Source organism: Lepus europaeus, chromosome 2 (genome assembly GCF_033115175.1).
Source record: "Lepus europaeus isolate LE1 chromosome 2, mLepTim1.pri, whole genome shotgun sequence".
Taxonomy (NCBI): Eukaryota; Metazoa; Chordata; class Mammalia; order Lagomorpha; family Leporidae; genus Lepus; species Lepus europaeus.
Window position 1 is genome coordinate 85,815,290 of NC_084828.1, and position 15,994 is coordinate 85,831,283.

The window sequence follows — 15,994 nt, forward strand, 5'->3', positions numbered from 1 at the left end:
CCCTGTCTCCCTCTCTCTAAAAACACCTCTGCCTTTCAAATAAATAAATCTTAAAAAAAAAAAAAAAAGAGAGAGAACATAAAAACTATAATTATTAAAAGAAAACAAAGTTTAACCCTAACTATTTATTTATTTCAAGATAGTCTTTTTTAAAAATTTTATTTGAGAGGTAGAGTTACAGACAGTGAGAGGGAGACAGAAAGGTCTTCCATCTGCTGGTTCACTCCCCAAATAGCCGCAATGGCTGAAACTGAGCTGATCCAAAGCCAGAAACCAGGAGTTTCCTTGGGTCCCCTACATGGGTGCAGGGGCCCAAGCACTTGGGCCATCTTCTACTGCTTTCCCAGGCCACAGCAGAGAGCTGGATCGGACGAGGAGCAGCTGGACTAGAACCAGCGCCCATAGGGATGCTGGCACCAGGCGGAGGATTAACCTACTGTTCCATGACACCAGCCCCTAACCCTAACTTTAACGATATTATTTAATTCTAAAATCTTTCATTGAGGAAATAGTAAGCATTATTAGAAAGGGAAAAAATTTTCTGGTTTTATATATGTGTACTGGTCTTTTAAATATCTATGAATATTTTTACAGTAATATATAAGTAAATTTCACTTTAAAATAATAGCAAATACAATAAATTATTGAAGAAAACTTTAATCAATTAAAACCTGAATTTAAAGCAAAAGATGCTTGCTAATAAGGCACTGAGTATCAGTAGCCTATATACTATTTCCCAGTAGTAAATATCCTTTCAATCTTGTACCAATTTGTCAACAGCCCTCAATCACAACTCTAAAAGACAAGACATAGGCCATGAAAAATGTGCTTCATTCTAAAAGCCCACTCTGAGTCTGAATTTTCTCCTCTGTAATCCAGAAAGCACAGTCTGCCGGCCTCCTGGGGAGCTCTGCCTACATATATCTCTTCTCTAACACAGAGGACTCTCTCTAAGGATCACTATACTCTTTGTGTCAACTGTTCTTTCTTCTTCTTCTTCTTTTTTTTTTACAGGCAGAGTTAGACAGTGAGACAGAGACAGAGAAAAAGGTCTTCCTTCCATTGGTTCACCCCACAAACGCTGCTACAGCTGGCGCGTTGTGCCGATCCAAAGCCAGGAGCCAGGTGCTTCCTCCCAGTCTCCCATGCGGGTGCAGGGCCCAAGCACCTGGGCCATCCTCCACTGCCCTCCTGGGCCATAGCAGAGAGCTAGACTGGAAGAGGAGCAACCAGGACAGAACCCGAGAACTTAGAGATGTGTGAGAAGCTAGGGGATGAAACAATACTGAAGTCTTATCATTGGTGGGCTAAGAAACAGTAACAGCACTGAGATATAAATGATGCTACAGGGATAACGATTCTTACAGTTCGTGCTTTCTCTCCAGGGTACCTCATTCTATTATTTTGTGATTGTGTCCATTTAAAAAAACTTCTCTTTTAAAAATCCCCTCTGGACCTTTAGAACTCAGTGTAACTTCTTCCTCCCTTAAATCCCTTTAAAATTAATTTTTTTTGGCTAAATTTTCATTTCAGAAACAAAATGAATATACCACTGCAGATGTAATTCAAATAACTTACTAAATTTTCAACAGCCATAATAACAGGCTCTATAAAAGTAGATGTTAGTTTTTCCCAGTTAATAAAATGACAAGCTGGATTCATGTGGAAGAATACCAGTCTATGGGCAGGTGAACAGGTGGTAATGATGGATGCAACAATCGCCTGCGGAGCCTTGTCAAAACAGGCATGCCAGGGTCCTACCTCTGGAAAAATAGTGTCTGAAACATATTTTCTTTTTGTGCAATTTTAAGTTTCAAATTATGAGTTTAGTAATTGTTCAGGCTTATGTTCAGTTTCATACTACTTCAGGGACACTACTTTCAATCTATAATTATCCTCAAGGATTTTGTAGGTATGGAAGCTTGGATCTTTTTCTAAATGCAGAAGGGTCAATTTTAGCTAGATCCTGAGTATTTTTTTAAAACCAAGTTTTAACATGGCATGAAGATATTCTTATAACTATCCTTTAAATTAGAATATTTTAAGAGAAATAATCTTCTTAGATTTAAGCAGTTACAGCACACAACTCTTCTAATCTTAGCTGTTAAACTGACATTCTGCTGCAGCTCCCTTTTTAATCACCATCATTTAAAAAATGCACATACATCTGTTTTTGTCATTAAATAGTATAATATTAATTTTGAAGAATAAAGGTTTCATTCTAAAAGTGATTTTGGCATTGAAATCTGATAACTCAGAAAAAAAAGCCCTTTCATTTATAGTCTGTATTTCTGAATTTTAGAGTTAAAACTGAATTTCACACACACTAATATATAAAGGCTGTTATCTTTGCTCTTTTCTAATTATCCAGAGAAAGCACAGAACAGAGGATAAGAGGAGACTGGGAAAGTGAAGCAACACAAAGACAAGCTCCAGCAGCATTGTGTACGCCCAACAGAAACAAACTCTAAGTTTCCAGAAACAATTGCCTGCTGTCTGGGAGATGCTCAGGCATCAAACAATAAAGACCAGTCAACAGAGGCAAGAGGCCGAGCATGCTGCTGCGACTCCTACTCACTAATCCCTCTGAGCTCTAGTAAAAAGGCCAGCTGTTGCCACCTCGTGTAGGGAGTCAGCAGAGCAAATTAACTGCAGGAAGAAAAAAAGCTAAGGATATTGGAAAATTCTAATTTACTAGCCTACTTAAGCTAACTGTTTTTAACATTCAGGATATCAAACTATACCACCAAAATAAATCTGCACAATGGTAGCCCAAGTAAAGGAATTTACCACTGTTTTCAAATTTTGTTGCCAAATGAGACGTTGTTATGAAGTAATTCAGATTTCAATGAAGTGTATTTTCTGCTCACACAAAGTACAGGAAGTGCAAATATACTGAAACTTATGAGAAAACATTTTAATATTCTCAAACTAGCTGTTACAAAAATAGCCATTATGCTCAATTAAAGATTGTGCAGCTGTTAACAGCTGGACTTCAGAACTCTTTACATGAACACAACCATACTGAAAATCTGTCTCAATTTTGGGCAACTAGATACTTCTTCACTATAGTAGTATAGTAGTGACAGAGTATAATTGGAGACATGCTTACAAGTCATAAAAAGAAGATTAACTTCCTTTAATCTGTTTAGTGGCTTCATTTACACTTTAATGTTCCAAATGTACCTTTACCCAGATGTTCTATTGAAGTTTACATATAGTTTAAAAGTTTAAATTCCAACACTTTTTATAATGCAGGAAGTAACTAGGATGATATAAGTATAACCATCATCACTAATATGTCTTTCTCTCCCAACTGTGAAGGACGTCGTTAATTAAAGAAACTTCCCAAATAAGGAACAATTTTATAAAACTATATTTTTTAAACGCTTGATTATTTTTTTAGTTCAGCATGGTAATCTAAAATCTGAATTCAGTTCTTGGCTTTATTGTTTACTACTGATGCATTGCTTAGCTCCCATTTCTTCATCTGTAAAATAAGAAAAACAACTGTACCTATCAAATAAAGTACAGAGAAAGCATTTAACTGGGTATCTGATATATAAAAATTATTTCAAGTTTTCTTTATGAAAATGAATTTTCTGTAAAATAAGGAAGAAAAGACTCCTTAAATTTTAGGAAGAACATGCTAATTGATTGGCAATGAATCTTTTATTCCTGGATATCAGTGATTTTCTGATTATCTACATAGAGAATAAAAAGTATACCTTGGGTTCTAATGAACAAGAGTTAAAAAAGAAGCCTAAGTTCCAACTCCCAAGCAATTTAAGGATTTAAAAACTCATAATAATCTAGTTAATAGTTGATATAATATTCACAGAGCAACTGATGAAACAGCAACAAACATTAACCAGCAATTGCTACCAGCACCCAGGTACTTAACTTCTGAGACAGAATGGGATAGAAAACCAATTATAACAAAAGTCTGTGAAGTGCTAGCATTTTTACCTGCTTTATATAACAAGCATAAAACAGATTTCATAAATCATAAAGTAGATCTCAAAGAGAAAGAAGATCTTTTAACTGGGCTCTCATATACCAACAGTTGTATCTCCACAGAAAGGACTTAAAAATTACAGTTTATTTCAATAGATTAGATATATTACTAAAAGTTACAGTGGATACCCAAGTAGATTTTATTGAAGTTGACAGTGTATATAAACAGCTATAAAAATTATTTGAAATTAAATTTTCTTGGGGCCAGCATCATGGTGAAGCAGGTAGACCCACCACCTGCTACTCCCATATCAGCATTGGTTCGAGTCCTGGCTGCTCCACTTCTGATCCAGCTCCCTGCTAGTGGCCTGGGAAAAGCATCAAAAGATGGCCCAAGTATTTGGGACCCTGTCACCCATGTGGGAGACCTGGAAGAAGCTCCTGCCTTTTAGCTTAGGGTTGGCCTAGTCCTGGCCATTGTGGCCATTTGAGTAGTGAACCAGTGGATAAAAGAGCTCTCTCTCTCTCTCTGCAACTCTACAATCCAAATAAATAAATTAATTTTAAAAAGATTAAACTTTTCACTAAAGTTAAAAAGAATTTCATGAAGGTCATGAGCATATTTAAACTCCACAGACTTCTAACTGTAGGTAGACACTGCAAATGAAGGATCTGGGTGGAAAGAAGAGACACACCAATCTATTGTACTATTCATGAAGTAACTCAGTCTCCTGTTTATCTTCAGAGACCATGTTTTTCAAAGATCTCATTTTCTCTAATATATTTTCACATGATCTGGATCCATTATCAGTTATACAAACAAGAACAAAATTAAAGCCTTCTTTTTACTTTTATGTGAAAACCATCTTAGGCTCACAGAAAAGTTGCAAGAACATATTTTTCCTGAAATATTTACTGTCATTATACCTCACTGCCTTCAAATATGTATTCTAACATATATTAGCTATGAATAAGGATATTTTTCTAAATAATCCCAAAGCTTTAAAGCTAACACTGATATACTACTACCATGGAACCCTCAGATCCCATACAAATTTCACTGTCACATTAATGTCCTTTAGAGCAGTAAGATCCAGCCCAGGATCACGCACTGTACTTAACTTTCACTTTTTTTAAGTCTTTTACAACCTGAACAGTTCCTCAGTTCTTCTATGTCCTTCACAAATGTGACACATTTGAGGATTATGGGACAGTTCTTTTGTACACTGTGACTTGATTTGGGCTTGTCTGATGTATTGTTATACTTGGACTTATTTATTATTGAAAGGCAGAGTTAACAGAGATAGGGAGAGAAAGCTTCCATCTGCTGGTTCACTTGTCAAATGGCCACAACAGCTGGGGCTAGGCCAGGGCCAGGCTGAAGCCACGAGCCTGGAACTCCATCTGGGTCTCTTACGCGGATGGTGGAGGCCTAAGGATTTGGGCCATCTTCTGCTGCTTTCTGAGGGTCATTGGGTGGGAACTGAACAGCTGGGATTTGAACTGGCACTCATAAGGGATGCTGGTGTCACAGGTGGCAACTTAACCTGCTGTACCACAATGCTGGCCCCAAGATATAAATCTTTGATAAGAAGATCCTAGAAATGATACTAGGTTCTTCTCATTGCATTCTACAAGGTGGAACAGTTTTGACTGGATGATTACTAACTTTGCCCACTGACATGGTGATAGCCAAGCTTCTCCATGTTCTCTTTTCCTTCTAATGAATAAATATTTTCTTTAATTATATCACTATTCCATTCTTAGTCACTGATTTTATTCATTTATGTACATAATTGCTGATTCATGGATTCCTATTTTACTCAGTAAGGACCCAAGAACTTGAGCCATCACCTGCTGTCTTCCAGGGTGCACATTAGCAAGGCAATCAGAGACAGGATTGGAACCCAGGGACTGAATATGGGATGCAGGTGTCTCCAAGTGGTGTCTTTAACCATGGGGCCAAATGCTTGTACCATCATTATTAATTTGAGTGCAAACTGTCTCTGGTTTGGCCAGTTGGAGACTCTTCAAGATGGCCTCCGTGTCTTGTTGACTAATCCTTACTACTTCTTCTTTTCTTTTTTTTTTTTTTAAAGACTAATTTATTTATTTATTTGAGAGGCAGAGTTACAGACAGAGAGAGGGAGAGACAGAGAGGTCTTCCATCTGCTTGTTCACTCCCCAAATGTCCGCAATGGCCACAGCTGGGTGGATCTGAAGCCAGGAGCCAGGAACTTCTGGGTCTCCCACATGGGTGCAGGGGCCTCAGCACTTGGGCCATCTTCCACTGCTTTCCCAGGTGCATTAGCAGGACCTGGATCGTAAGTGGAGCAGCCAGGACTTGAACCAGTGTCTATATGGGATGACAGCACCACAGGCGGAGGCTTAACCTATTATACCATAGTGCTGGCTCTGACAGATCCTTACTTTCTAAAATCTAAGATGCCTCAGGCTCATCCTATCCCTTTCCCACTCCAACTATGGAATACATTGCATCTTCAAAATATATGTTCTCTAGATTATGAGGGAACAATATATTATTTCTTATGTGCTCATCTTAAGGGACAATCAATGAATCTCTAAAGTAATGGTAATGATTTAAAAGAGAGCAAGTTTAAGACTGGCAAAAATGAATGTATCAGATCAGAATTTTTACAATTTCTACATCACTCTTCTCTTGACTGTTTTGAAATTGCAGTAAAACCGCCTGATTGCCTCTCTCTCTGAACTCTAAGAACCAACACACTATGTTTTAATTGAAAATGTTATTTTCGAAACTGTGATCCACATAATTGTGTAGTAACTGTTAAATTCTGAGAGTTTTCTGGCTGAAGGCATCCATGACCATATTCCCCAGTGTCACATCAAAGACAACAGTAAGGAAAAGACGCTCTCAAGACTCTTCTGCAACTGATGGACAAAGTCATGGCTCATTGCCTTTGGTGTGACTGATGAAGTGAAGTCACCAGCAAGACCGTTCCTTTCAAGGGCGTTATTTGGTACATTAACACCACCATAATTTTGTATGTGCAAATGTAGCAAATCATTTCAAGAGATTCAAAAGACTACTTTCTCAGAAAATCACCTGGAGAACAGAAGACTTGGCTTGACAGTGTACATATCTGAGTTAGCAATATACTTTCTTTAATCCAAGTAGGAATGGAGAGTGATGGGGTTACACAAGCTTTAATATAAAACATGAAAAAAGACATTTATTTTTCAATCACTTTCACTTAAAAATTTTACATGGTAGTAAAATTCATTAAAGTATTTCATTATCTGAAAATTATACCCTGAGGGTACAAAAGAAATACATTTGTATATATCAAGACAGTGACACACCTCTTCCAGTAACAGTACTAATTTAGCATGAAATTATGAGCCAGAGACTTCCAAATGCTTGTGGAACCAATTTTTCGAACAAGCCAGTGAAATAACTATTATAACAGTCACTTAAAAAGCAAAGCAGCCAAAGCTTTGGAAAATCCCCTAATCGTAAAGCTAAGAATCAGCTAACACTCAAGACAGAACTAACTAAACCCTCCAAACAGGGCTAAGTTAGGCTGGGGGTAGGCACACTAGCCTACTGTAAGTGTTAAAAGTTTCACCAAGGATAAGGAGGTTTCACCAGGGGAGCTGGTAGCCTGGCCCAGTAGTCAGGAATATCTGTGTAAGGAAGGCAGCCCACTGTAGGGTGTCAGAGCACAAGTAGGATGAACAGAGTATCTGTCTCCACAAAAGCATGGTCTGGCATTAGGTGATGTGGAGGAGCAGGACAAAGCCTGGCACAAAGCATTTGAGCATGAGCTCCATTAAAAAGGTCTCTGTCTAGGTGGTGTTGTGTAGTACTGGTTAAGTCACCTCTTGCAGTGCCAGCATCCCATATAGGTACCAGTTCAAGTCCTGGCTGCCCTACTTTTGATCCAGTTCCCTGCTAATGATCCTGGGAAAGCAGGGAGGATGGGCCAGGTCCTTGGGCCCCTGCTACCCATGTGGGTGACTCAGAAGAAGCTCCTGTCCTTTAGTTTCAGTCTAGCCCAGCCTTTGCCAATGTGGTGGAGATTGAACTAGTGGATGGAAAATCTCTCCCTGTTTCTCCCTCTCTCTGTAACTCTGCCTTCCAAAGAAATAAAAAACAAATCTTAAAAAAAAAAGTCTCTGTAAGGAAAAGCAACCTGGTATGGGATGTCAGAGCCTAGACAAGGTGAAAAGGGTATCCATGCAGAGTTAGGAGCTCTGGTGAGAGCCTGGTGTGTGATGATGAGAGTCCAAGCTTGGTGAAAAAACAATTTTCACAATGAAGGGACAGTGGTAAGTTTGGTTACATATAGGAGGACGGATCAGAATAAGTAATTACATTAAGGATACTAGGAGGTAGGCATTTCACTGTCAGAAAACAGAGTTACAGATACGAAAAGGAAGAAAACTAGTATTGTAGTACTGGACTAAAATTGGAAGTATCAGAATCAACTCATTGTTTTCAATATAAACACATACATAAGAATGTAGATGTAAATGAGTGCGTATATGCATTTATACATAATATATGTATGTATAAACAACATTTACTCCCCAGCTGTTTTTACTGAGAAGGCTTGGGAGCAGTGATATTTCAGTAACAATGAGCTTATCTAGTTCTCACATCTTGACATCTAAATAACATTCTCCAAAAAAAGCTAGATTACAGAATCAGTCTCTACAGAAGGACAGTACTGGGACATTGGGTCAACACTGAATGGGGTCAGAGATTAAGATATAGTAATATACCAATGTTATCATCCTGATTTTGGTGACTGCATTATATGGTTGTTAGCAGAAAACCTTATTTAAGAAATAAACACTAAAGTACATGGAAGTGACAGGACTTCAGATCAGTAACATACACTTTGTAGATAACTTTTTTGTAAGTTTGATATTAAATGGACTAGTAGATAAACAGAAACAAGGAAGGCAGATAGGAGGTAAGGTGGAGGGCACAGAGAACTACTTACTGAGGTCTTCGGCCAGTTGAACACGTTTACCAGTAAGCAATTTAACTTTCTTTTCACTGTCTTCAGCAAAATCTTCCAACACCTCTTTAACGTTTTTCTCTAATCGCCTAACTGTTCAAAATAAATAAAGAAATTGGAGGAGTTTTTTAATAGATACTCCAGGATAATAATATTAACCATAGGAGGGGTCTTCAAAAAGTTCATAAAAAACATATTATGAAAAACTATGTGTAGATTTTAACTCTTTTGCACCAATATAAACTTATCTTTTATTTTACATTTTCCCAAGACTTTCTTGAAGTATTCTCTATTGAACAGTAAGTTCTTATGTTTTCTTATCATGTTAGATCTATTAAGTTTATAGTTGTCAAAATTACAGAGAGAATTTCTGACATTATATAGCACGTTTTAACAGCACATAACTGACACAAATATCAGAAAACAGCATATTCCTAATTCAAAATACTTTAAGGAAAGCACAGATTTCTTGGGAATCTATTACTAATCTACTTTTTGTGTAATAAAGGTAGATTCTTGCTATGTTTCATCTTCTACTTTTTCAATTATGATTTATTATTTTTTAAAGGCAAATTATAATTTTTTCTAATAAATCTAGTTTTAATGAAGTTTTGCGATCCTTCTACTAAAAATGGATGCTACTACCATTTTAATGCCAAAATGAGAAAGCATTAGCCCTTGTGGCTTACCTTCAGTGTTTGTAAGTTGCTGCCTTAAAGTATTGGCAGTGATAGCAAGCATGCGCTGTATTCGCCAAAACAGGACAACATCATTGCATTCCAACTGAAATATTAAACAATTAAGATTACCAGAAGCAAATCTATAAATGAAAACCAAGTGCTTATAGAGACAACTACCAAAGTCAGTACCTATATCTTGGGCTTTAATATACATTATTACATTTATCTAATACATATAATTCTATAATTAGAAACAGAGGCAACTTTTCTGTACAGATCCATGAAATTCTGCCTGTTCTGAGTCTTAACTACCCTATATCTACATAGATTTGTTGGTTTTATTTTTTTTAAAGATTTATTTATTCATTTGAAAGTCAGAGTTACACAGAGAGAAGGAGAAGCAGAGAGGTCTTCCATCTGATGGTTCACTCCCCAATTGGCTGCAACAGTATTTCCTTAGCTTATATTTAGTTTCCATTAACAATCATGCTTATCTTAAATATGTCCTTGGGTCAACCCCTTTTGAGTGTGCACTAAAGCTGGTTTTGTGATTTAGTTGTATTTCAAAATACATTGATATTTAAACTTTTATTTAAAGAATTTATTTAATTTATTTGGAAGTCAGAGAAATAGAGAGGCAATGAAACAGAGGGGTCTCTCATCTGCTGGTTCACTCTTTGCAAGTGCCTGTAACAGCTAGGGTTGGGCAAGGCCAAAGCTAAGAGGCAAGAACTCAATCCAGGTCTTTCAGTTGGATGGCAAAGAGCCAGCTACTTAAGCCATCACCTCCTACCTCCTAGGATGCACATAGCTCTGTAGTAGAGGTAGGACTTGAACTCTGATATTGGATGCAGATACACCAAGTGGCAGTGGCATCTTAACCAGTGTACCATATGCCCTTCCCTCAGATTACATATACACACACACACATACCACATTTAAAGATTTAAAGTTTATTCTGTAGAGTTTTTTTCAATAATTAAAATTATGCAAAAACTTTTTTATGTAAGTGAATTTAAATACAAATTTATTTTAAGCTTAAGAAAACAAAAGAAAAGTATTTCAGAGGTCTTAGATTGCTGAGTTTTTTCAGAAGGCTATTTAAAAGCATGTTTTGTCTGTAAGAAAATGCCCAAAATATATCAATCTGCTGCCACCTAGGGGTTACTTTGTAAAAAGTGACGCTACATTATTTTAAAAGTCCATTATAGTAACTTCAGTTCTTTTAAGGAATTATTTAATCTAAGGGGCCGGCATTGTGGCATAGGGGGTAAGGCCCTTGCTTGCGATGCTGGCATCCTATAGGGGCACTGGTTCAAGTCCTGGCTGCTCCACTTCTGATCCAGCTCCCTGCTAATGGTCTGGGAAAAGCATCAGAGGATGACCCAACTATCTGGGCCCCTGTCCCTCATGTGGGAGATCCAGAAGAAGCTTAGGGGTTCCTTTGGCCTGGACCAGCCCTGGCTGTTGGGCCATGTGGAGAGTGAACCAGCAGATGGAAGATTCTCTCTCTCTCTCCCCCTCTCTCTAACACTGACTTTCAAATAAATAATATTTTTTAAAAATAAAGGATTATTTAAAACAAGGTTTCAGTGATATGAAGAATGATACATAAAAAAGTACAGTAAAAATTTTTTTGCAGCATGTTTTCTACCATGTAAATGGCTGGTTATACATATACACACACACACACACACACCCTCCCTGTGGATAGAAAAAAATTGAACAGAAAGCCATGTTAACTAAAATTATTTCTAGATCAGAGGATTATAAATGATTATTTCCTTTTACATATATTTTCACATATATATTTAAACACATACATACTGTTACAGGTGCCAGGGATGACATGTATGTAAGATGCAGTTACTACCAAAGGGACAAACATCTTTGAAATGATAAGAATTATGTTAATCTTCATAGATTATACATACTTTTTCCAGATGATTAAAGGATGTAAAATTAAGATTAAAGCCAAAGTTTAATAAACATCTTATACATTTCTCTGCTTTTGGAGTTCTTACCTCAGAATCTACAAAATGCCTTTGGTAATAGTAAAAGCCTCTTCGACAAAGGTTACAATGGTTTAGAGCTGTTTTTAAGAAATGTCTTCTATACACTTGATGCCAAGTATCCTTAATCTAAAATGAGAAAAGAAAACAAAATTATTGTGTACACTCTTCTTATTGATCAACTATACTCAGAAGCTGTATAGAAATAGTTTTCTGTAAGAGTTAATTAAAAGCAACAACAATATTGTGTGGGTATTCTACCACGTTTTTTATTCATATAACATTTTTTCAAGACAAGGATTAGATTTGCTACTAGTCTATCAGTTTGTGTAATTCAAGATTTACATTTTAAACAAAAGCTGTTAGTATATTCAAACAATCGTCTTATAGAATAAAGTCCCTTAGTTAGAAGTGAGGATAACCATAGCAAAAACAGATCGAAAGCCTTGACAAAGGCAAGAGTTCAGACTTGGAAGCTAATCTAGGACAATGCTCATTAACCCAACAGTATCTCCTTTCTGGTGATTATATATTTAAATATATTTTCAAAGTATGATAGTCTTATTTTAAAAATTCTTATTTATTACTTATTTACATTTTATTTGAAAAGCAGAGAGACAGATATCTTCCATCTGCTGATTCAAATATCTATAATATAATCAAATATCTATAATAGTTGGGGATGGGTCAGGCCAAAGCGAGAAGACTGGAACTCAATCTGGGTCCCCCATATGGTGGCAGAAGCCCAAACATTTGAGCCATCACCTGCCGTATCCCAGGATGCGCATCAGCAGGAAGCTGGACTCAGAAGTAGAGCTGGGACTTGAATCCAGGTGCTTTGATATGAGATGAAGTATCCCAAGTAGTGTCTTAACACTGCCATCAAAATACCTGCCCCTCATTACTGATTATTAAATTTCACTGCAACCATACCAACATGATCCCCCACTACTTTTATTACTACCCAGTCTGCTCAATGTTCTCTCATATCAATTGTCTTTTTCTGAGCATAATAATATTAAGCAGGTAGAATAACTATCATCAATACCATCTGACAAATGAGGAATGTGGGGCTCAAAGACATTATATCAACTACTAAAGGTAATATTACTAACTCATGTAATGTAATTGGATTAGAATTCACATCTCTTTTTTTTTTTTTAAGATTTATTTATTTGACAGGTAGAGTTACAGACAGTGAGAGAGAGAGACAGAGAGAAAGGTCTTCCTTCTGTTGGTTCACTCCCCAGTTGGCTGCAACGGGCTGGAGTTGCGCTGATCTGAAGCCAGGAGCCAGGTGCCTCTTCCTGGTCTCCCACACGGGTGCAGGGGCCCAAGCACCTGGGCCATCCTCCACTGCCCTCCCGGGCCACAGCAGAGAGCTGGACTGGAAGAGGAGCAATGGGGACTAGAACCAGGTGCCCATATGGGATGCTGGCACCGCAGGCGGAGGATTAACCTAGTGTGCAAGCGGCACTGGGCCCAGAATTCACATCTCTTAACATCCCTTTTAGTATCTTCATTATGGTCTTTTGTTTGTTTGCTTGCTTTTATTTATTTTAGGATTTTGCAAAGTATATAGGACAAAGTGTCACTTGGAAAAAACTAAATTTTCTTGCTCACTGAAAGTAATTCAGATACATAGTCAATCCACAGCCTAAGATACTGGAAAAACTAAAAAAAAAAAAAAAAAAAATCAAATCATATAATCTCTTCCATTTTACTTCTAAGACAAAAATCTTTCTGCTGTATTAACCAACACAAAGTATACACACTAACAGCCACATAAACTTTAAAAGTATCAAGAGCTAGGACCAATGTGGATAAATTATAAGTTTACATCTATAATCAGTTAAAAATTTCATGTTCAACTTATAATGCTAAAAATATAACAGCTTTAACTGCTGAGTTTGAACTTGGGTGGAATTTAAATGCAATCATTCCTCAAGTACAGGAACAAAAATAGCAGATAATCTTTTAAAAACAATGTATGTGTAGCAAAGAAAAAAAAGTTTTAAAGATTTATTTTTTATGTATTTGAAAGGCAGATCTAGAGAGGAAGAGATGGAGATGTCCTCCATTCTCTAGTTCACTCCCTAAGTGGGTGCAATGGTCAAAGCTGGGCTGGTCTGAAACCATGAGCCAGGAGCTTCTTCTGGGTCTCCTACATGGGTGCAGGGGCCCAAGCACTTGGGCCATCTTCTACTGCACCCCCAGTTGCATTAGCAGGGAGCTGGATGAGAAGCAGATCAGCTGGGACTCAAAACAGCTTCAATATAGGACGCTGGCACTGCAGGAGGTGCCTTAATCTACTATGCCACAGTGCCAGCCCCAATAAATTTTTACATGATTACTTTCTCCATCAGATTTACTTTTTTTGATTGGGTTTTGCTTATAAAACAAACTTTTAAAATATTTATTTATTTATTTGTAAGGCAGAGTTACAGAGAGGCAGAGGTAGAGAGAGAGAGAGAGAGGTAGAGAGAGAGAGAGAGAGATCTTCAATCCACTGGTTCACTCCCCAAGTGGCCCTAACGGCCGGAGCTGGGCTGATCTGAAGCCAGGAGCCAAGAGTTTCTTCTGGGTCTCCCATGTGGGTGTAGGGGCGCAAGTGCTTGGGCCATCTTCTGCTTTCCCAGGTGCATTAGAAAGAGCTGGATCAGAAGTGGAGTAGCGGGGACTAGAACCGGTGCCCATATGGAATGCTGGCACTGCAGAAGATGGCTTCACCCACTAATCCACAACACCTGCCCCATAAAATAAACTTTGGAATTCTTACATCACACTAAGCAAGAGAGAATGTAGGCTGGGGAACTTTTTTTTTAAATTTGCCATAAATAAGCATCATGAAGAGAAGCAAAAAGTCTGAAGTGTCGGCTATTTTTATCTAATATTTATTTTAAGTGAGGAAAATAAGAACTCAAAGACCTTTCCAATTTAATGAAAAGTTATTTACAACTCTTTCAAAGTCTTTTCCACTCATAAGCATATATAAACAGAAATTATGTCTTGCAATCTGAAACAGTGAGACGTGATGCAAAGTCTGGATGCATTTCGTTCCCTTCTCCAAGAACTGCTCAACTTGTCCAAGTAAATACACTTTTTAAATCTCAATTTTCTCCTTTACAAACCAAAGTGATACATTTAACAAAACAACACTGAGAATAAAATTTCTACTCTTCAATCAAAAATTTATCATCAGCAAATGTTCAAAGTCAAATTGAACAGTTAAATTTTAATCCATTAGGAGTAGCAACATTTTACTGTAAGAAACAAAGATTATGCAAGTCAAGTCATGCTAAAAAGCAATATTCATTACCAAGCTTGGATCTACTGCTACTCCTCGGGACTCAAGGTTCTTTCGGACTGTGGTTATCTCATCACTTGCAAGATATGCTGGGTGTTCTTCATTACACTTCAACATTTTCTCCAGTTCATTCTTGGTTTCATTGTGGACACACTTAGAAATGTTTAAAAGAAGACTATGTTTAGGTGGCTCATGATTTGGCATTTGTCAAAACAGAGTCTGAGTTGTTTTTTTTTGTGTGTGTGTGAGAAGGTTTTTACTTAATTAATATAAATTTCCTATGTACAACTTTTAGGGACAGAGTCTGAGTTTTAATAACTATGTTACTGTCACCAATATGTGACACAAACTTAATCACAACAAACAAAAAATTCTCTGGTTTATGAATGAGTAGTTGGCCTATGAATGCAGTGCTACTTCTCTTGATAGAGGTGAAAAAACACAGTCCCATTTGTTCCATTCTGTTTTTTCTGAATTTTTTTACCATCAAGTTACTGCATCAGGCACCTTATTATATACTTACTTTCTTGACCTTATGGGATAATTTGGATGTAGAAAAAGTAACCTGAATACATGGTAAGAGATCATGTTCTATACATGCCTCATATCTAGCAACTAGATGACCGAAACAACTCCTGTCTGTTGACAAGCTTTTCTGGTAATTAAATTAAATACAAAATGCATCATTTGGTTTACTAAAAAGGCTTTTAATTAAAAATCACACTTCAGACTGCTGCTGTGGGGTACCTAGCATTCTTAAATTCACTTCCACCCTGTAATTACTTGTCAATCTCTTCACCAGTGGAAGAATACATACACACAGCAGTTTTGTTAAGTATGAAAACAAGACTTTTTTACTGGATAAAATTAAATTTATCTTGTCATTTTTCAACCCTTCACTCAAAATTGTAGAATAAAATAAGCTAGCTTATAAGTAATTCACTTATTACTCTAACAAATTGCTACAACAGTTCTTGCCCAAACTGGACCACAGCTATAGAATATGATTATTTATATGAGGATGTT

At 37.0% G+C, this 15,994-nt stretch overlaps 1 protein-coding gene across 5 annotated transcripts in view; it reads right to left on the minus strand.

Annotated features, from left to right (window-relative positions):
• OPA1 (OPA1 mitochondrial dynamin like GTPase) overlaps positions 1 to 15,994 on the minus strand; it is a 100,261-nt gene that overhangs the window by 23,168 nt on the left and 61,099 nt on the right. For all 5 annotated transcript variants that reach the window (XM_062210083.1, XM_062210074.1, XM_062210099.1 and 2 more), the window contains 4 exons: positions 14,981 to 15,121; positions 11,674 to 11,790; positions 9,659 to 9,752; positions 8,952 to 9,062 (listed from right to left, as the gene is read on the minus strand). In XM_062210083.1, coding sequence (XP_062066067.1) covers positions 8,952 to 9,062; positions 9,659 to 9,752; positions 11,674 to 11,790; positions 14,981 to 15,121 — 463 coding nt within the window. The remainder of the gene's footprint in view (positions 1 to 8,951; positions 9,063 to 9,658; positions 9,753 to 11,673; positions 11,791 to 14,980; positions 15,122 to 15,994) is intronic.